The 21,420-nt window shown below is 39.0% G+C and overlaps 1 protein-coding gene across 2 annotated transcripts in view; it reads right to left on the bottom strand.

Moving 5' to 3' along the window:
• Positions 1-3,737: 3,737 nt before the first annotated feature.
• PRKD1 (protein kinase D1) overlaps positions 3,738-21,420 on the bottom strand; it is a 341,766-nt gene continuing 324,083 nt past the window's right edge. For both annotated transcript variants that reach the window (XM_040257184.1, XM_040257185.1), the window contains 2 exons: positions 5,335-5,420; positions 3,738-4,537 (listed from right to left, as the gene is read on the bottom strand). In XM_040257184.1, the coding sequence (XP_040113118.1) occupies positions 4,319-4,537; positions 5,335-5,420 (305 nt within the window). In that variant the 3' untranslated portion in view covers positions 3,738-4,318. The remainder of the gene's footprint in view (positions 4,538-5,334; positions 5,421-21,420) is intronic.

Below are 21,420 nucleotides of genomic sequence, written 5' to 3'. Positions count from 1 at the left end.
AAAAATTATGCACAGATCTAAGCTTAAACTCAAATAGGATGAAAACAAAGAAATCTACACCTAGTGCATCATCGGAAAGTGCTGAAAGACAAAGTCAGAATAACAAAAGCAGCAAGACAAAATGCACCACATACAAGGGAGCCACAATATGATTAAAGGTGAGTTTCCATCAGAAAAAATCAAGGGTAAAAAGCAGTGGGATGAAAACAAAACAAACCAAAAAAACCCTGTGAACCAAGAACTCTATACCCACCAAAACTTTCCTTCAAAAATAAAGGTGAGATAAAGGCATCCCAAGATATGCAAAGACTGAGAGCACTTGTTGCTAGCAGACATGCCTTAAAAAAACTCAGGAAAGACAGTCATTGAGGCAGAAAGGAAATGGCACTAGATAGTACTCTGAATTCATATGAAGAAATAAAGAGCAATGGAAAAGGTAGTTAAATTAAAAAAAAAACTTTTAAAAAAACCTTTCTTCTCTCAACTGACTTAAAGGATAATTGTATGAAATGATGATTATAAAACAGTATTACTGAGTATTATATAGGATAGTAACGTCACAAATAAGGGTAGAGGGAATGGAGGTGTATGGGAGCAGTTGGTATATTTCACCAGAATTAAGTTAGTATTGATGTTGGATGGCATCACTGACTCGATGGACATGAATCTGAGTGAACTCTGGGAGTTGGTGATGGACCGGGAGGCCCAGCGTGCTGCAATTCATGGGGTCACAAAGAGTCGGACACGACTGAGTGACTGAACTGAACTGAAGTACAGATGCAAATTAGCTCTAATCACTAAAAGATAACTTAAAATAAGAAAAACACAATGAAGGAATTACAATACTATACTAATAATATCTTGCTAACAAAGTGAAGTGAAGTCGCTCAGTTGTGTCTGACTCTTTGTGACCCCATGGACTGTAGCCTACCAGGCTCCTTTGTCCATGGGATTTTCCAAGCAATAGTACTGGAGTGGATTGCCATTTCCTTCTCCAGGGGATCTTACCTACCCAGGGATCGAAGCCAGGTCTCCCGCATTGTAGAGAGACGCTTTACCGTCTAAGCCACCAGGGAAGTCCAAAAGAAGGTAATTAAAGAGGAGAAGAGGAACACAAGAAGACATGAAATACAAGTCAAATGCATGGTGAAAGGTTAAACAGGGGTTAACAAGGCAAGGGGATGGGGTGGAGAGAACAGTGTTTCAAACAGAGTGAAAAGACTGAAATAAGAGAGCTTGTTCCCTTTTGGCCACAAAAAGCCGTCAACCTTTCTCCATGGGTCTCAGTGTGACTTCAGATGAACCAGTATTTGGTTCTTCAAAGTCAAGTCTAAATAGACAATACGTAAAATGCAATCACTTCAGAGGTAGTCAAACAACATTAACTGAGTAAAGCAATGAGGATACAGATAACTTTATTATTCTCATTGCTATACTTATTTTACACATGCAATACAATGGCTGACCATGTTTTGTTTTTTTAAAGTCGCCACGGAAGTGAGTATTCACTAAACTCAGAGATCCCTCAGGGCTAACAGACAAATCAACAGCATCACTGATCAAAACTTTTTTCTAGGCACAGTCCTTTTGCTCAGACCAAAAGCAGAAAGAGTGGGTGGTTGGGTTGTTCTAATGGTTCAGGATATATAGAGACCAATTTTTATGGCATTCTGAGTGGACTGATAATGTCACTGTTTAAGGAATATTGCCTATGTAACGACAAAGGATACATCCTCCCTGAATCACACTTTGGTTATTTCTCTTATTTTTGTCAGAATCAGAAGATATTTTTGTACTAAAAATGTTGCTCTGCCTCTTAAATTAAACACAGTCTACTGCCCATATGTCATTGAACACTATGATGTACCACTGATGTGAAGTCTGGACACACTGATGATATTTAGCATAAAATGTGGTTGCTACTTCAGTGAAATTGGATTGTTTGCAGCATCAGCTGATGGAAGAAAGTGGTGTGACTTTCAGTGGCCCAGTATTTTTCTGAGCATTAGCAGTTACTTTCCTGTGCTTGATGTCACTGAAGAATAAGTTGTCTCGATAGCATGGCCACACAGATATCCTTTTGACATGCTACTCTGAATGTAACAGGAATAGTCATGTTTGTTACAAACTGCTGGAACAGTTGGTAAGGCTGCCCCCCAAAAGGCTGAAACCATTATTCCTCCATAAATATTTTCTACTGTTATCTACTTCACTCCTGAACTTCTTTTCTCAAGTTGCATATTATTCCACATCATTCTATTTTAAAACATTCCTTTTATTCTGACTGAAACATTTTACTGATATTTCTCAGGTTTATGTCCCTAAGATCATTCTTTCTCATCTATCCTGAAGGACTTGAGTCATTCCAATCAGTTTGTGGCTTTTGAATTTCAGATATATACCTTCAACTCCAGAATTCTTCCCTAAACTCTACACACATATTTAAATATCTTCAGAATATTTCAAAGTTGATGCTTAACATCAAGGAACTTTATATTCAACATATTCAAATGTGATCTCACCCTTCCTAAGGGTGTAAGTCCTTCTGATTAATAGTCCCATCAATCACCCAAGCCAAAAACTAGGATTCACTCTGGATTCCCCTAAATTTTATATTCAACCAGTAACTTTCATTGATTCCATCTATCAACATCTTTATACATACCTCTCCACCTGGCTCCCTATTTATTACCTCATTTCTTCATGCCCTCATCATCCCATGTGTGTTATTACAATGGTTTACCTGGTCTTTTGGCTCATCCCTACCCTGGCTTCAATCCAGACTGTCTTGCTGGCAGAGTGAGCTTGCTGAGGTTGCTTATCCTTCAGCTTAAGAAGTTTGGTGTCCTCTGACTTATACAGAATAAATTCTAAATTCCTTAAAATAATAACAAAATATATAGTGATTAACCATTGGAAAGATGAACTATTCTCCCATTCCTCCAAGTATATATAAAGCTTGTGTCTTAACATACTTTTTAAATACATTCAGCTGGCTCACTACACATAAAATTATTCCAAACATTATAATTTTTTTCTGTGATATAGTTACAGTAATACATGCTAATTCACTGTCATCCTGCTACAAAGAAAAACAGTCCACAAATATCGACTTTACACACTTGAAGACTGCTAAAGTCTAATACTAGTTTTATTTTCCCCAGGCTACAGAACATTACTTAAGTTGGCTTTCACGTGAGGAATTTTCCAGTGTTGATGTGTTATTGCAGTTCACCTCCAAACCTACCTGTTTAAAAAGAAATTAGAGCCGTTTTTCTAGTCAATCAGGAAGTTACATCGAGATTGCTGTTTGTAATACTCTTATGTCTCCAAGTATTCTGTTTGGTTTTGGTAATTTTTCACTTTTCTATAGGAAACTAGATGACATGCAAGACAGAAAGGTTTCAGTACATTTGGAATCATACTTTTGTGGCTGCAGTGTAGATAAAGCTAAGTTCTAGGCCGTAAGATAACCGTGACTCCTACTTGGCCTGAAAACACTAGCGTCGATCACACATGAAAATAATTCAGCCAGATGGACACATATTTTCACAAGAATATTTATTTGTTATTGTTGAAAAATACACAAAGGCAAAAGGTTGCTTAGCTGCTGATTCCCTAAAATACAGCAGGGTACTGTAGAAAGGGGGAAATACACCTGTTCTATAAATGGCAGTTACATTTCTAAGGCATTTGGGCTTAAGAGTAGTAGGCGCACTCAGGCCCATTTACTTGAGTTTAAATATACTGAGGCACACCAGGCAGGCAAAGGATTTGAAAATATACAGTAAAAATTTTCCATGCACTTGCGTCTTAGGATTGCATATTCATCCCCTGATCCCCCCAGCCTCCATCACTCATTTTTTCTGCATGAGTTTTGGAGTTGTTCATAGAACACTGGTGATAATCTACTCTTCAAGAGTTTGCTTATAGTGACAACAATGGGACACACAGAACAGAACTATTTCATGGGCAGGTTCTGTAGACTCTTAGCAAATTGAGGCTCCAGTAAGAAAAACACCAATTTGCAAAGGCACAGTGGAGACAGGTTTAATGCATTAAATATAACATGAATCCTTCACAATAACAAGTCTAGTGTTTCAGGGAACTTTTGTTAATACAACACAGTTGGTCACACAAAATACAAATGCTTCTGTTGATTTGTCTTGGCAACTCAGATACATCAACAGTGCTAACAGTTTAACAGCTTTGTTCTCATCTGACAGAAAATAATGGCAGTTCTGCAAGGCAAATGTTAAACCTGACCGTATGTATTTATTAATTCCACAGTGTTTTGACAGATTATAGGGGATGGAACTCAGAGGATGCTGACACGCTCACTGAGGGCTTTCATTTCTGTTTCTTCGGCCTCAGGACTGTCACTGTGGCCTGCGTTTGGATCGATCAGGTGTGTGGGGTACTGTAGCCCCTGTTCGCCTGCGAACTGCTCCCACCTTGAGTCATCGCTCTCGTGGGTGATGTAGCGCTCCCCGATTTTGCATTCCAGCTCTCGTAAATCTAACCAGGTCTGATAATCCTGAGGAAGACATTGCAAAGTGTTACCCCAGATACGACTGTAACTCATTAAAGCATGTTTTCTTATGTTATTAGTTCCCACAATATACATGTTACCCTTTTCTCTTCCACTCCAACTGTGCTGTGCTTTTCCTAAGGCACCCTGAAGTAACAGCATCAGCACCAAACCCATCCTATTTTGCCTAAACTTTGCAAATGCATATTGTTTATAGGATATCATGCATCAGAAGCTGTGCAGTTGATATCTGCAGTTAAGCAATGCAGAATGTTGGTGTTCCTTTGGAATTTGATGCCCACAAATAATCCTTCAGTATTTCAGAGGGTTGTTTTTTCTAAACTTTAATTTTCAATGTGAAAATTTTTTAAAAAATTGAAGAGAACAACAGATGCATATGCTTTATATCTGCCATAAATTTGTTTTACAAGTATTAACTAGGATTTAAATATACAGCTCCCAAACGAGTACAGTGCATGACCAGATGGGCATCTACTTGGATATTTGTCAGGATTACACATACAGATGCTTCTGAAATCTGGTTCTCGAAGTTATGTTATGACCCTTCCTTCTTGCATTTTGTTTTTGGGGTGTGTGTGCTGTGGTGTGTTTCTCCTTTATTCAATTTTTCCTGATACAGTTAGAAACTATTAAATCCTAAAAAGTTGCATGCATTTTGGCAAACACACTGATATAATCATACTTTGAAAATATGATACAAGATTTTTTAACACACAGTATCCAGATCTTTAAATATTTAGAAGCTTATTCAACTGAGAAAATATCCAATGATTAATTTTTACCTGTAGCCAAGGGTGACTCAAGGTCTTATCCACACTATAGCGCTTTCTCATTTTCACTTGCAGCAAATTATTGATAAGATCAATGGCTGAAAATAAATCATTGGTAAAAATAGATGATATATCTGAAACATATATATAATTTATTTATAGTTTATTCACATCTGCTCTTTCACACAGTTAAATGCAACACAGTGATAACAGACACCAGAACCTGAAGAAAAATCCTCTTGAGAATTCTAAAACCTTGGCCTTAACTTTATTTTGGATCCTAAAATATGAAACTGAAAATAACTGTAGAGGAAGGCATATGAGTCTTTGTGAGTATGATGTTAATTCTTTTGGTTTAGTTTTCAGTACACTTTTCTGAAGTTGGAGTTTTGTTTAAACATATACCATTTAAAGGTGTTGCACTAATGTCAGGATAAAACTAATATTCAAGAGACAGCATTTACTAATTTTTGTATAAAATGTGTTTAAAGTTTGAATACACATAATTGGCTTTGTAGTGTTTGAATTAAGTGACAGATATCTGCACATCACATTTAAAAGGAAGAAAATAAAGCACAACATAGACATGACTCATGATCAACTTAAAAAGCCAACGATCTGGAGGTGAAACACTTATCTCTTTCAATTTGCTTTTAAAATTAACTACTGAATTACAATTTTATCAGCCTTCACTGTTTCACAGGGAAGATAGGGAAGCAACCTAACAGCAATTCTTCCAAGAAGTCACAATCACAAACCATCCAGTCTTGTATTCAGCCTCTGATGGGGACTTTAACACAGTGTAATTTAGGAAAAAGGTGATTCTTCTAGTTATCTAGTCTACAAAGCATTTTGCCTAGAGTATCATGTGTCAATCGCCTTTCCAAAAACAATATTTTCAGCCTATACCATTAACTATAGGGAATATGCTATGCACAGGCCTGTACTATAAAAACAGAGTCTCTTTGAAAAATAAGAATAATTTTCTCATCACTCCCAGGCAAAGGGCTGGGAGCAGTAAAAAGTACATCCTGGAAAGACATCTTGAAAACAAGATCTTGAAGTACTGATGTGACTGATGGAAAACCATTAGTGACTGTTCCCCTAACCAGAGTCTTGAGGGAGTTGCTGAGAAAGGGCGTCACTAGCCGAAAGGCTAAACAAAGTCATGAAAGGCCTGAAGGTCTGACATTGAGGACTGTGCATTCTATATCTTTATCCCTGATCTGAGATGGTAAAGAACAGATACCTCTAGAGCACGAATAAGGAAGTAGAAGTTAACAATAAAGGCATGCAAGGATTAGGATCTGGGCTTTTGCCTGTGAATGGCATCAGCCCCCTGATCCCCACTTTATTTCTGAGTCTTCTTTTTCTTTATTCTGCTACAGCACCGCTCCCTTGGGGCAGTTCATTGTTGGGCTGGTCCCGACATTAATAGTTCACTATTTATTAAATTCATTAGCTTATGCTTCCCATTCATTCTGATAACTCCCCATTTCTTTCTTTCCACTAGCATTTTCCTCCCCAAAATAATTTAGTGAAATCTGCCAAACTAATGGAAACATTCACATTTTGCCAAAGAATACATTCCCTCCCTTAATCTATCCTGGTCATTAAGTTTCTTAAGAGATGGATCTCCCTACCAAATACCTTAAATAGGTATCTGACAAAGATGCAAATTCACTCCCCAACTTCCTCAAGTACCAAGTCCTGAATGAGGAGGCTTTGACCCAATTGCTTGGTCTACATCACTCATTCTGCATGGATCTGAAAACACTTCATTTACAGAAGTCCCTGTAAAATAAAAATAACTTTATTCTATCAGAATGAATCAGAATTCTGTTATCTGGCAAAGAGAAATGATTCCTACAGGCTTTTGGTAACCTAGAATTGTAGCTCTTGATACTAATATTAGAAGTATTTGCTTGCATGGAAGGACTGCAGAATAAAACTGCTAAGAATTTTTTCACTGGAGAAAGTACATGTAACACCACACATTCAAATGCTGTCTATGCCCTTAGCCTGGAGAAGGAAATAGCAACCCACTCCACTATTCTTGCCTAGAGAATCCCATGGACAGAGGAGCCTGGCAGGCTACAGTCCATGGGGTCACAAGAGTTGGACATGACTTAGCGACTAAACCTTATGCTCTTACACCCTTGCCTTAGCTAGGATTCCTTAGGAAACACAGTATTTAGTACAATTTCAAATTCCAAGCATGTGTTCTCAGAGAGCTTTTCAAAGTATAGTTCTCTCAGTGAACTGTGTATCGGGCCTGGGCTTTAAAACATCCATTCACATGATTTACTCACTGGTGAGTAAAGTGCACCTTCCATTCTGGCTGCTGTGAAGTCACACAGCAAAAAATGGAGAATGAGGGGAGAAAGGGGAGTGCGTGTGCTCCGGCAAGCATGTCGCAACATTACACTACCCCGGACGCCACAGGGGATAAGGACATGTTATTAATTCACTCCTTCTGCTTTGAATTCTACAATTAGGAAGGTAGGAGTACAGTAACTTGACAAAAAGTCTGGTTTGTGCCCAAATGGGCCCCAACAGTGAACCACACTGCCTAATGGGGAGGGAAGTACAGCCAGAGGAGAAACTCGACGTGTGTGAAGGGAATGAAATATATGAAGATGAAAAAATTGCTCTGCTGAGTGAAGCATGTAATCACAAGTCCGACTACAGCTGCAGTACCCAGCTGACCTGAATAAGCACAGCAAGCCAGTGACAAATACCTCCAAGAGAAAAGACTTTAGGACATAAGGAGAGAATTAGACAGGACATGTGTCTATATACTTGTGTGTGTGTGTGTGCATTTACAAATACATTTTGTGGCTCTTGGCAGCAGGAAACAGAAATAAATATTAAATGATGGACATTAGTTAAACATTGGGAACTTGATATTGCTCAGAAAACAGGCCCATCATTAGTGTTTGAGAGCTCCATTCCACTGGCCACTATTTCTGGAACTCCTAAATCCTTTCCTTTTCATTAATGAAGTTTCATATAACCCAACATTAAATGCACCCTCCAAAATATTTTCACTGAGCTCATTTTATAAAAAGACTCTAAAGTGTGTGTGTTTTTTAAACATATTCTCTTTATTGACCACATCCATCGCATGTATGTGTCATTTGTTTATCTGTTTATTTACCAAATCTTCTTTAAGGGATTGCTGTTGGCAGTGACACTGGCAATAAAAAAGTTAACGATAAAGCTCTGAAAAGCTCCCAAGTGCAAAGGCAATTCCAAAGGCAAACTATGCATACATACAAAATGACAAAATGCACCATTCTAAATCTTTGACTTTTATGAATACCCTCCTCAAAGAAAAAGTGCTTTCTTCAGCATTTCTGAAATGTAACTAGCTAGGGTCCTAGTGACTAACTCCAGTGGTCCAAACTATTTCACATGTCAGTAATATTTCATGATACCAGTGACAAGAATTATTTTCTCCTATGTTGTGCCCAAAGTGGTCATTTTTACAACTTACCGACATTAATCCTATTTATGTTTTAGATGCAATGGAGAACTTGACTACTCCACATGACAGCTCTTCAAGTCCTGGGGCTGTGATTCACTTTACCCTTGCTCTCTGCAGTTCTTTCAGCTGCCCTTCAGCCTCCCCAGTTTCTCTGTGCACCCTAACTTTTATGTCTACCAGCTGTTCTTGTTCACAGTAGACCGGAATTTTTCTCACAATTAGCTGCCAACTTGATATGAACACATAGGTATTATTCATAAGGCTTAGGATGAAAATTTTCTTTTTTTAAAAAATTTCACATTCATATTCTTAGGTAGTCTTCATAACAAGCATATAAAAGTAGTTATTATTTTACCTCTATTTCATATAAAAGGAAAAACTGGAACTTCAAAAGGTCACAAAATTCGGTCAGACAGTTTTCAGGTAACAGCTGAAGATGAAACCCAGGGGAACGGATTCCAAACCCATGCTCTTAAATACTGTGGCAGGCAGCATCCACGTTATACCATTAACTCGTCATTATTAACTGATGATAATGTAAAAATCTAATTAAATTTAAAAAATTTCCAACAGTAAACATTAAATTCTTCTTAGTTATGTTTCTACCACACTCCTGTGTACATAAATGCGCAGATATAGACAGATCTGTCTCTCTCTCTAATCTAATCTATCTTTCTGACTTTAGTTCAACATTTTGGCTTTCAAAGACTATTCTGAATGTGATGTGATCTTCTGCCATTGAAAGGACTAATCCTCTACCTTTCTACCATTTCCAAACTGAATAAGCCTATCTGCTATGTATTAATCAAATTACTAAGAATATTTTTTCAGGATAAAGCTTAAACACAGAACTTGATGACTCTATGATAGATTAAACTCACAACTGCCATACCTATAAATTATCTGAACACACTGATAAATGAGTAATGTTTCCTCCCAAGAGTATCTCATTCAGCCCATATGCAATCGTCTTCTCTAAAGGCTATCATGGGAGATTTTTTTCCTAATGCTTTCTCATAGTTAAGAAACATCAGTCCTTGGTATTACTCACTCTACTAATCTGTCAAACTATTTAAAAAGAATGTAATTATTCTAAGGTAAGAGATTCTAAGTAAACTAATGTTGACTAGTATTGGTTTTTAGTCATTTCCTTCTTAATACCAGTTTTCTAAATGTTTGCATACTATTCATCACTCATTCTAGGATTTAGACAAGAACAACTATTAAGCTTCTTCCTGAATGATTACAGAATCCATTCTTTCCCTCTTTTAGAAATTCAGAAAACTTTGGTCTGTCCTAAGTATTGTGGTATCTCTCCCAATTTATTCAGGATTTACTAATATAATTATCCACAATGCCTCTAAGAACACCTCTGTCAGCTTCTTCAACATATAGTATGTCCTGCTCTGAACATCAGTCATAGTTTACAGTTGCTACTGAGTGTTCTCTTGTGACACCACTATCCCCCACCCGACTCCCCAAGTACTAGCTAGCTCCCAGCAGAGACTGTTAAGTGTAAGCCTCAAATGTAAAGATCTAAGCTAAGAGGGGAGAAGGCAATGGCACTCCATTCCAGCACTCTTGCCTGGAAAATCCCATGGACGGACGAGCCTGGTGGGCCGCAGTCCATGGGGTCGCCAAGAGTCGGACACAACTGAGTGACTTCACTTTCACTTTTCACTTTCATGCACTGGAGAAGGAAATGGCAACCCACTCGTGTTCTTGCCTGGAGAATACCAGGGACGGGGGAGCCTGGTGGGCTGCCGTCTATGGGGTCGCACAGAGTCGGACACGACTGAAGCGACTTAGCAGCAGCAGCAGCAAGCTAAGAGGAGAAGGAAGCCAATATTAATGGAGTAAAAAGGCTAGTAAAACTAGTAGCTATGGCAGTCCCCTCAAAGAGCCAACATCAGGGAAATAATTCCAAATGGGATCTCAACTCCAATTCCAAAACTTCAAGTCAAGACTGGGAATTCTGATCCAGAGAGAATTTGATAGGACTTGCCTCTGAAACTGAAGGATGGGCAGGGTGGGAGAAAGGACAGACAGTAGGAAAGACAGATATAAAACTGAGCCATTCTGAGAACTTCTTTCAAAAACAAAGCCAAGGAGGAAGGGACCATGGTTTGGCAGTGGGAAATAAGATATGACAAAGAGGACTGCAGCAGAATGGGAAGTCAGAAGGAAAAGTGACAGGCTGGCATGTCAGAACAGGATACTAGTGCCCAAGGCGGAAGGTGAGAAGGATGCAGAAAACTCCAGGTTTCCTGGAGCTCCAGGAAGATATAGAGCCCCATGATAAAGAGATATTTGGGAAAGCAGAAAGTCTCAAATTCCTGATACCTATTACTTCCTTCCATAGATATAGCAAAAAGTACCTATTCCAGTGGGCTTCCCTGGTGGCTCAGTGGTAAAAAATCTGCCTCCTAAATGGAGGAGATGTGAGTTTGAACCTCTCGAGTAGGAACTGGCAAACCACTCCAGTCTTCTTGCTGGTGAATCCCATGGACAGAGAGCCTGGCAGGCTACAGTCCATAGGGTTGCAGAGTCAGATGCAACTGAGTGCACACACCACCACATATTGAAGTATCTGCTTTTCATGAGATAAAGTTTATTGCTACACAAGGCTGGATTCTCCACAGTTTGGGGCAATAAGCAGATGTAATTTGGAGTAGCTGTTGTTGTGTCTGGGGCCAAATATGTGCAGGAAAATCCTCCATTCTCTTGAGTTATATTTTTTTCCTTTTACACCCTCTTTCCCTTATTTTCTCAATTTGAGGCCCTCCTCCCTATCAGTGGCTGGTTCCTCCTTCTCTTGCAGTAAATACGTCATCAACTTTTTCAGAGAGTAGTAGAATTATTTTCTGATTGTACCTGCCCATTTACTCTGAGAGTTAGCCTTTCTACTCTTATTGAAAGCTCTGTTCCCTGATTCACCCTTGAACTCAATCTCTTCCTTCCATATTACTAATAAATAGTCTTAAGAGCAAGCTCTCTGAGCACCTCAAATAGCGACATTGGGACAATGTAAGAAGTCTTTTCCTTTCTCACAGGAAAATTTTAAACAACTGGATGGTTCGTATTTTATTGTAAAGAATCTCCTCTCAAAAGTATAGCATTTTGTGTTTTCTAAAATGTCTCTAGCCATGGATTCATATTAATGTTTCCCATAAATTAAAATAAAAGCAAAGAAAATCTATTTTATGATGCCTAATGTTTCTTTTTTGCTACAACAAATTCTTGGCTAACACAGTTATTTTTCTCCTAATGTCCTGTAAAATAATTTGAAAAATTTATCAAACATTCCTTTTTTTTAAAAAAAAAAAAAAACAGAATGGACTTTCAGCATATGTGGGGATAGCTGAAGTTCTGTGCAGCCTGTTTGGCAGGTGTACAAATATATCTGAACAAGAATAAAATTAAAAGGTATACACAGGTGCTGAAGGGCTTTATGCCTTAATATGAAAAGAAATGTTCCATCAGACTCTTACACTTATGGATTCTATTTTCTTCAGGTGTCAAAATTCAGAATCATCTCTGAAATTGTGGAATCTATATTGCAGTCATTCTCCATTTCAAAGTAAATACCACGTATATGGACACAACAGGCTCTGAGTGCGTAGAAGGCACAGTGGCATGTGTTACAGCTAAACTGAAAGGACTCCAAAACTGGGAGAACAGGCCAGAAAAAGAATGGGACTGAATATTTTTGAAGACATAACAGGTCCCTCAGGACACCCCTCTCAGTCACCTTACATTTTGCAAAAAAAATTTTTTTTGAATGTGCTGTTTGGCCTGTGGGATTTTAGTCCCTGATCTGGGATGAAACCTGGGCCTCTGAGGTCAAAGGGCCAGGTCTAAACCCATGGACTACCACAGAAGTCCACCATTTCCCATCTTTTATCATTCTGCCTGTCTCCCCATTTTCCCTACTAGATTTTAGTTTCTTTAAGCTTGCCCAGATTGTATATGCATTTTTGCACAATTTCATAAATATTTAAAATAAAATGCATCATTTAATGTATTAGGAAAATGCTTGCTAAATAGCATTTGGTAGACTGAATACATTAATTAGACATTTAAATATGCATTTTCTCAGCTCTAAGTTTTAATATCCACATTATGTGCATATGGTTTGTATATTTTGGCTAAAAATACTCCTGGACGGTAGGACATCACATCTCTACAAACAGATCACAGGATCAGGGGCTTCCATCAGAAAATCAGAATAATGCTAAGAGTATCTGCAGTACAGATCATGTTTATTTTACAACGTTTATTTGACACAAGAGAAATTATCTGTGAAACTCTGGGGCTGACCTGTTTTGTACAGACAAGGCAGTTTAAAGAATTGCTTTTCCATACTGTCTTCTGTCCAGCTACAGATTAGTGAGGTACAGATTTTCAAATTAGAAGCCAGATCAAAACTATCACTCCTGTGTTGGAGTCATCATTGGTCACCACCAAGGGCCTTTATTTTCTTTTCCCCCTTTCCATTCTGCTTCACTGCTTGTCATCCTGTAGGCTCAGTACTTCTCCCTTTGGCTTGCTTCATGCTGATGGTAAGTTGTGTGTTTATTTTAAAAATCGTTTTGCAACCCTTCACATTCCAGCTCTCAACCCAGCAAGCTGTTGCCCAGCAACACTAACTGGGACTCTCCTCTCAGGGGCTGAAACCAGAGGCTGCCAGCAGCAAACAAGGCCACTGGAAATCATCATCTCACTCGTTCCTGGGTCAATTATTGCAATCCAATGAAGTGCAAGACCTTTAGAGACTCAAGCCGGGTCTTTCCCAGTTCTCTCCTCTGTAGAAAGTTACTCCATCCTTGGGTACTCCTTTGCTTCACATTCAACTTAATTTCCTCCTAAAGACCAGAAAAACAATACTGGAAATATGAATTGTTTAAATGCAGCATACAGCGGCCCCCAACTGATACCAAATTGATACAAAAATTTTAAAATCTCAATTAAAATATACTTATATTATTCTAATGAAATTTGAGGGTTTTTTTTTTCTTCTTTCTTTCATTTTCACTTCAAAGAGATTTTTGGCTTTTGGGTGTTTTTTACATGCTGATACTCAAGTCAAAGGCAAACTAAAAAATCTTCAGAGGAGCAACTTCCAAGTATCAGTAGTTTTGGAAGAACCTCGTTGTTCAGTCGCTCAGTCGTATCCAACTCTGCGACCCTATGGACTGCAGCATGCCAGGCTTCCCTGTCCTTCACTATCTCCTGGAGTTTGTTCAAACTCATGTCCATTGAGTTGATGATCCCATCCAAACATCTCATCCTCTGTCACCCCCTTCTCTTGCCCTCAATCTTTCCCAGCACCAAGATTTTCACATCACTTGTCCAAAGTATCGGAGCTTTAGCATCAGTACTAACAATGAATATTCAGGGTTGATGTCCTTTAGGACTGACTGGTTCGATCTCCTTGCTGTCCAAGGAACTCTCAAGAGTGTTCTCCAGCACAACAGTTCAAAAGCAGGGATTCTTTGGCACTCAGCCTTCTTTATGGTCCAACTCTCACATCCATACATGACCACTGGAACAACTGTAGCTGTGCCTATATAGACCTTTGTTGGCAAAGCGATATCTCTGCTTTTTAATTTGTTGTCTATGTTTGTCATAGCTTTTTTTCCAAAGAGCAAGCCTCTTTTAATTTCACGGCTGCAGTCACCATCCGCAGTGATTTGGGAGCCCAAGAAAATAAAGTCTCTCACTGTTTTCATTGCTTCTCCATTGATTTGACAGGAAGTGATGGGATCAAATGCCATGATCTTAGTTTTCTGAATGTTGAGGTCTTAAGCCAGCTTTTTCACTCTTTTCTTTCACCCTCATCAAGAGGCTCTTTAGTTCCTCTTTGCTTTCTGCCATAAGGGTAGTATCATCTGCATTTCTGAGGTTATTGATATTTCTCCCAGCAATTCTGTTCTTGCTAAAACTTCTTCAGATCAGTTTCTCTCTACAAATTATCATTTGTTAGAGAAAAACCTCATTAATTATATTTTATTTGTTATCAAATGACTCCTTTCCTGGTAGGATACCTTTTAAGATATTAATTTGGAATTTGAAATATGTTTATAAACAATATATATATATACACACACACACTATGTAAAATTATATTATACAAACAAACATACATATATTTTAAAATGCAGTCTACTAAGCAGATATTATTTAAACCATTGTATACCTTTGGCTCAAATTTTTAAAGTTTCTTATTACTGAACAAAAAGCATGCTGTTTTAAAATAAAATTAAACATGAGTAATTCTAGAATATCCAATAGAGGTTGTTTAAAGTGGTAAAACCCAGTGGAAGTCCTGACCCACATCCTTTACTTTAGTTGATCAATGATGAATCTCGTTGTACCCAGTCAAGCATTTTTAAGTAGTTCACTGCCTTGTCCCCTCGTATCTCCTCCATGCTGTTATGTCTGACAGTGGTGCTAATATGTTGACAAATCAATCTATTCATTAATATTCAGCAGGCTTGCTGGATCTGCAAGCCTCATAAACTGTTACAAACACAGTTTAATTTTTAAATGACAATTGTCTTTCTTTTGTTTCTCATACCATTGGATTTCTCGGTCTCATCTACCCGAGGTTTATTTTCAATGGGGTTATTTTTTGTTTTGAACAATATGTAGTGAAAGAGGGACCTACAGCTGGTTCCTTTTCATGGCAAAGTGCTACTTCCAACTTAAGTGCTTAGCGTTCTGGAACGCTGTTGGATTTTGAAAACATACCATGTGGTAATGGGGCTAGGCTTTTATTTAGCTTTGCTTTGTGTTTGTACTGGCTGTATTTTTCATCTCCAATTTCTGGGGGAAAAACACACTTGTGAACAATTTTATCTGAATTTACCACACTGAATGGCAAAAAAAAAAATGCTTTTAAAATAAAATTTAGAGGCTTGGATAAATTTAGTGGTATATTATTATAGCCATTCTATGCCTTGGGATGCCATATATTCTGGACTGAACATAAATGTCAGCAGAGGACTGAGACCAAATGGAAGAATAAACTACAGCTGTGCTTATCAGGCGGAAGATGCAGAAGAAATATTACCATTGAGACTGTCAGATCACACAGCGGAAAAAACCTGTGTTACGGGTGCACCATCACAGGTTGATAGTTTTGAACTAAAGACAAGTTATAGGATTAATGCAAGGGCATTTCCTTTTTTTCCTTATCATATATGTCAAGGCTTTACGTCTGATCTTAATTCTTGATTACACCAACTAACCATGTGACTCTGAAGCTGAGCAGTGACAACACAGCAGGTGAGTTGAGAATAGGTGCTTCTTCAGGTTTCACCTGCAAGCACAGAAAATGATCCCTGTCTGCAGGGGTCGTGAGCTCGGTGTGAGACAATTTCCGAGGTTGCCTCTGTGTTGATTACTGCCTGCTTGCCTCCCTAATGGCATATAAAGGAATATCAAAACTCAGAAGGAAAAAATAGTAATTTATCTGGTGATCGTCATGGTCTATTACTAACCTTCCTCAAATTTACCGTATGTCTCTAATTGAACACATCAATTCAATTTGATGATGGAAATGAATTTTTACTCTAACAGAGGCTTTAGGAAAGCACTGCAGGTTTGTCATCATTCTCCTGGTAAGATGACTTGCACTGAAGCAAATTATATTTCACCTCATTAGCTATATAATCCCCTTCACATGGTTACCAGTATCACCTCCCTTCTTATTCTAAGAATATACTCAAGGGTAAACAAAGCTGTATAATAAAGTCATTTATAAAACAGAATAATTTAAATTGCATGTGTTAGGATCTTGACCAGCTGAAGGAATGCAGAAAAGGAGAATTCATTTGCCCTTCACACTTGCCTGATAGCCCAGGTGGTAAAGAATCCTCCTGCAAGGCAGGAGACCCTGGTTTGATTCCTGGGTTGGGAAGATACACTGGAGAAGGGATAGGCTACCCTAGCTTTACTTGTGGCTCAGCTGGTAAAGAATCTGACTGCAATGTGGGAGACCTAGGTTTGATCCCTGGGTTGGGAAAATCCCTTGGAGAAGGGAAAGGCTACCCACTCCAGTACTCTGGCCTGGAGAATTCCATGGACTATATAGTCCATGGGGTAGCAAAGAGTCAGACACAAGTGACTGAGCACACACATACACATCACGTAAGTATCATGAAGTTAGACATGCATGGTCTAAAGGTTTCCTAAAATTTAAAACTAATATACAATATGTGGAACAATTTTATATATCACCATTATGAATTATATGATTACATCTCATGCCCCCTATAACCTAAAAATCTACATTCTATAGCATCAAATTTCTATACCTATGTCCACTCACGGAGAAGGCAATGGCACCCCCACTCCAGTACTCTTGCCTGGAAAATGCCATGGACGGAGGAGCCTGGTGGGCTGCAGTCCATGGGATCGTGAAGATTTGGACACGACTGAGCGACTTCACTTTCAATTTTCACTTTCGTGCATTGGAGAAGGAAATGGCAACCCACTCCAGTGTTCTTGCCTGGAGAATCCCAGGGACGGGGGAGCCTGGTGGGCTTCCATCTCTGGGGTCGCACAGAGTTGGACACGACTGAAGCGACTTAGCAGCAGCAGCATGTCCACTCAAACCAGTTTCTAAAGGAGATCAGCCCTGGGTGTTCCTTGGAAGGAATGATGCTAAAGCTGAAACTCCAGTACTTTGGCCACCTCATGTGAAGAGCTGACTCATTGGAAAAGACTCTGATGCTGGGAGGGATTGGGGGCAGGAGGAAAAGGGGACGACAGAGGATGAGATGGCTGGATGGCATTACCGACTCGATGGACGTTGAGTCTGAGTGAACTCCGGGAGTTGGTGATGGACAGGGAGGCCTGGCGTGCTGCGATTCATGGCGTCGCAAAGAGTCGGACATGAGTGAGTGACTGAACTGAACTAAACTGAACTGATGTCCACTCAAGAGAAAATTTTCAAGTGTTAAAAGGATTCTCTTTCCCTGTATTTCTTTCATTGCTCAAAATCTTGACATGTTAGTTTCTTCTTTATTACACATAACCATTTTAGAACTTTTTGCATTTTCTGGGGTGTTTTTTCTCCTTTAGTCTTGTAAGTGTAAGTTTATCAAGAAGCTTTTTCTTACTAATTTTTCTTACTATTATCATGGAAGTTTATGTTGAAATACATTGAACGTGTGGAACAAATCATATACCCTGATATTAAACATCTGATAAAGAAAATGACGTGAATACAAAAAATGTTACAAATGAGAGAAACTTTTAATTTATCTAAATTTGAACACTAGAAACCTACTAAACATTTTTTAGAGCACTGTCAGCCATCATGTCTTTTAGGATATCTGAGCAGTGTTTTAGAAAGTGTGTTTCATGGACTTCTTTCATTCTCAGAGCAAGATGGCAGTTTATGGGGGTGCAGTCTGGGAATCTTCATTATTAACCAGCTCCTCTTGACATGCCAAACTTAAAATATGTCTGCTATAGACTTAGAACTAGACAATTACAGGTAGTTTAAAATGAGCCATAATCAAGGAGGTTCTTTGGCAAAATTATTAGTAAACCTCTACCTTGCCTACTTGTGAATATTCCTATTTTCTGACTATTCGCTAGTTTTTCCATTTCTTGATTCTAAGCTCTATATCCTTGGTCCCTATTTCTTAAGTTATACATTGAGTGTCGCTTGCAATTTTCTGGGTTTCTTTTTGGCAGTATCCACCCAAGTCACTCTTATTATGCACCAGATATGACAAACAGGGAGGACAGCCTGGCCTAACTCTTGCTCCTGTGGCAATGCTAAAAATGCAGTGAACGAAATGGCATATAGGTACATGATCAAGTAAGGTGCTGCTGCTGCTAAGTCGCTTCAGTCATGTCCGACTCTGCATGATCCCATAGTAAGGTGCAATCCTCTAATTTCATCTGATTACTGATGCTGAAGCTCAAGCTCCAAAACTCTGGTCACCTGATGTGAACAGCCAACTCACTGACAAAGACCCTGATGCTGGGAATGACTGAAGGCAAAAGGAGAAGAGGGGGGCAAAAGATGGAAAGCATCATCAATTCAATGGACATGAACTAGGACGAACTCCAGGAGACAGTGAGGGACAGGGAGGCCTGGTGTGTTACAGTCCATGGGGTTGCAAATGCTTGGACATGACAACGATTGGACAACAACAACAATTTAAAAAATGTGTAAGTGATAATGGGCTGCCCTTTCCATAAGACAGAGTAAATCTGCTAACCAAGCAACCACTTTAAAATAGGTGCAGAGTCCTTTCAAGGGACTGAGAAAGGTCATAGCCTCTATGTGCTGAGGACTAAGCTTAACCTAGTACAAGATAAAACCTGGAGGTGAGAATGAGGCTATGTCTAGTTATTGACAAGTGGTATTGGATAAGCTTCCCAACTGGTGCAGTGATAAATAATCTGCCTGCAAATACAGGAGGTGCAAGAGACACAGGTTCTGTCCCTGGGTTGGGAAAATTCCCTGAGTAGGAAATGGCAACCCAGTCCAGTATTCTTGCCTGGAAAATCCCATGGACAGAGGAGCCTGGCGTGCTACCGCCCATGGGGCTGCAAAGAGTCAGGCACAACTGAGCGACTGAGCGGAGCACACAGTAAAGGTCAAATGATCTCAACGATGAAACTGCAACTCACAACACTGCCCTAAAATGAACAGAAATGTTCTTGAACTCCTCTCTTTCCATGATTACCTGAAGCCTCCTCTTATGCAATAATCTGTAACCATATGATTCATTCTGGAGTGTTTTATTGTATACATGCATTCTTTGGTTTGTAAATTAATGTATTTATTTTAATTGGAGGCTAATTACTTTACAGTATTGTAGTGGTTTTTGCCATACATTCACATGAATCAGCCATGGGTGCACATGTGTCCCTCATCCTGAACCCCACTCCCACCTTCCTCCCCATCCTCTCCCTCAGGGTCATCCCAGTGCACCGGCCCTGAGCACCCTGTCTCAGGCATTGAACCTGGACTGGAGATCTATTCCACATACAGAAGTATACATGTTTCAATGCTGTTCTCTCAAATCATCCCACCTTTGCCTTCTCCCAAGAGTCCAAAAGTCTGTTCTTTACATGTGTCTCTTTTGCTGTCTCACATATAGGGTCATTGTTATCATCTTTCTAAATTCCATATATATACACGTTCTTAGTTATATTTGTATGGAAGTGAAAGTGTTAAGTCACTCAGTTGTGCCTGACTCTTTGCGAGTCTGTGGACTGTAACCCACCAGGCTCCTCTGTCCATGAAATTCTCCAACCAAGAATACTAGAGTGGGTTGCCATTTCCTTTTCCAGGGGATCTTCCTGACCCAGAGACGGAACCCAGGTCTCTCACCTTGCAGACAGGTTCTTTACTATATGAACCACAAGTAGTTGACTACATTTGTTTAGCTATAGATAATTTATATAAGCATTTGGATATATATATAACTGTAATTAAATATATGTGTTTAGTTACATATGTAATTATATATGCATGTGCATAAACAAATAAATATATATATATGTGCGTATACACAGATCGGTTGATCATGTAAAGTGATTGAAGTAGAAAGTGTTCGATACATTTAAGGTAAGCTAGTTATGTCACTCACTCTGCTAACTACTTGCCAGTGCAATTTCATTTAATAATTAACCTAGTGAATTAGGAACTTGTATCGCCGTATTTCAAACAGGAAAACTGTGACCTGAGAGAGTAAGTAACTTGGATGAGGTCACCAAGATGCTGAGTGGGAGAGTTCTAAGATCAGGCCTTTGTCACTACAGGATCGTGTTTCCCTGTCTTTTTAGACATTAGTAAAAATTGTGTTGCTATATTAGCTCTAAGCTAGGGAAAGCATATTAAGATTTTAACGTGAAAGCATGGCTAAATCTATTAGAAGGAAAATCAAGGAGCAATAAATGCGGAGGGTAAGAGCATCTAGCTTGGAGCAGGCTGGTAAGGTTTGCAACCTAGCCGACTAAGGGAAGCCACTTAACCCTCTATGTCCACACTGCCTCATCTTTAAAATGGAAACAATTATAGTATCTACTTAAAGGTTTGGGACAACTAAGTTCATATATGTAAAGTGTGTTAAGCAGTGCTTGGCTACAAGGCAAATGTTACAGAAGATCAGTGATTCTTCTTTTGCTTTCAAAATTTAATTAATTTTACCATCACCATTTTACCTGTAATATTTGCTGTGTTAGGTTTTCCTCAAAAATTTTTTTTCTTATTTTTCAAAGCACACTTTAATTTGCACAAAAAAATCTATTTTTATAGTGGACGCCTGTTAATGCTTTTGTGTTTGTTTTCAGCCTCGTATCTTTTCACTGCAGGAACTACCTCTCTCCAACCTGGAGGGGCTCTCCATCATCCACAAGGCCAATCAGAGTGTGGCTCCTGCGGTGACAATGTGATTGTTCCCAGGGTATTACGGGATTAAGCACAGCCAATCAGTGCCCCTTTCAGAGAATCTACAGCTACTGAGATAATTATGCTTCCATTCTGAGTCATATACAATGGGTAGCATGTTAGCCTGGAGCTGCTGGGAGATCACTTTGCACCACATGAAAAGTCTACCTGAGAAGGAAGACAC

Source organism: Oryx dammah, unplaced genomic scaffold (genome assembly GCF_014754425.2).
Source record: "Oryx dammah isolate SB20612 unplaced genomic scaffold, SCBI_Odam_1.1 HiC_scaffold_16, whole genome shotgun sequence".
In the NCBI taxonomy this organism is placed as follows: Eukaryota; Metazoa; Chordata; class Mammalia; order Artiodactyla; family Bovidae; genus Oryx; species Oryx dammah.
The sequence above is the reverse complement of the archived record's forward strand: the minus strand, read 5'-3'. Positions and strand labels throughout refer to the sequence as shown.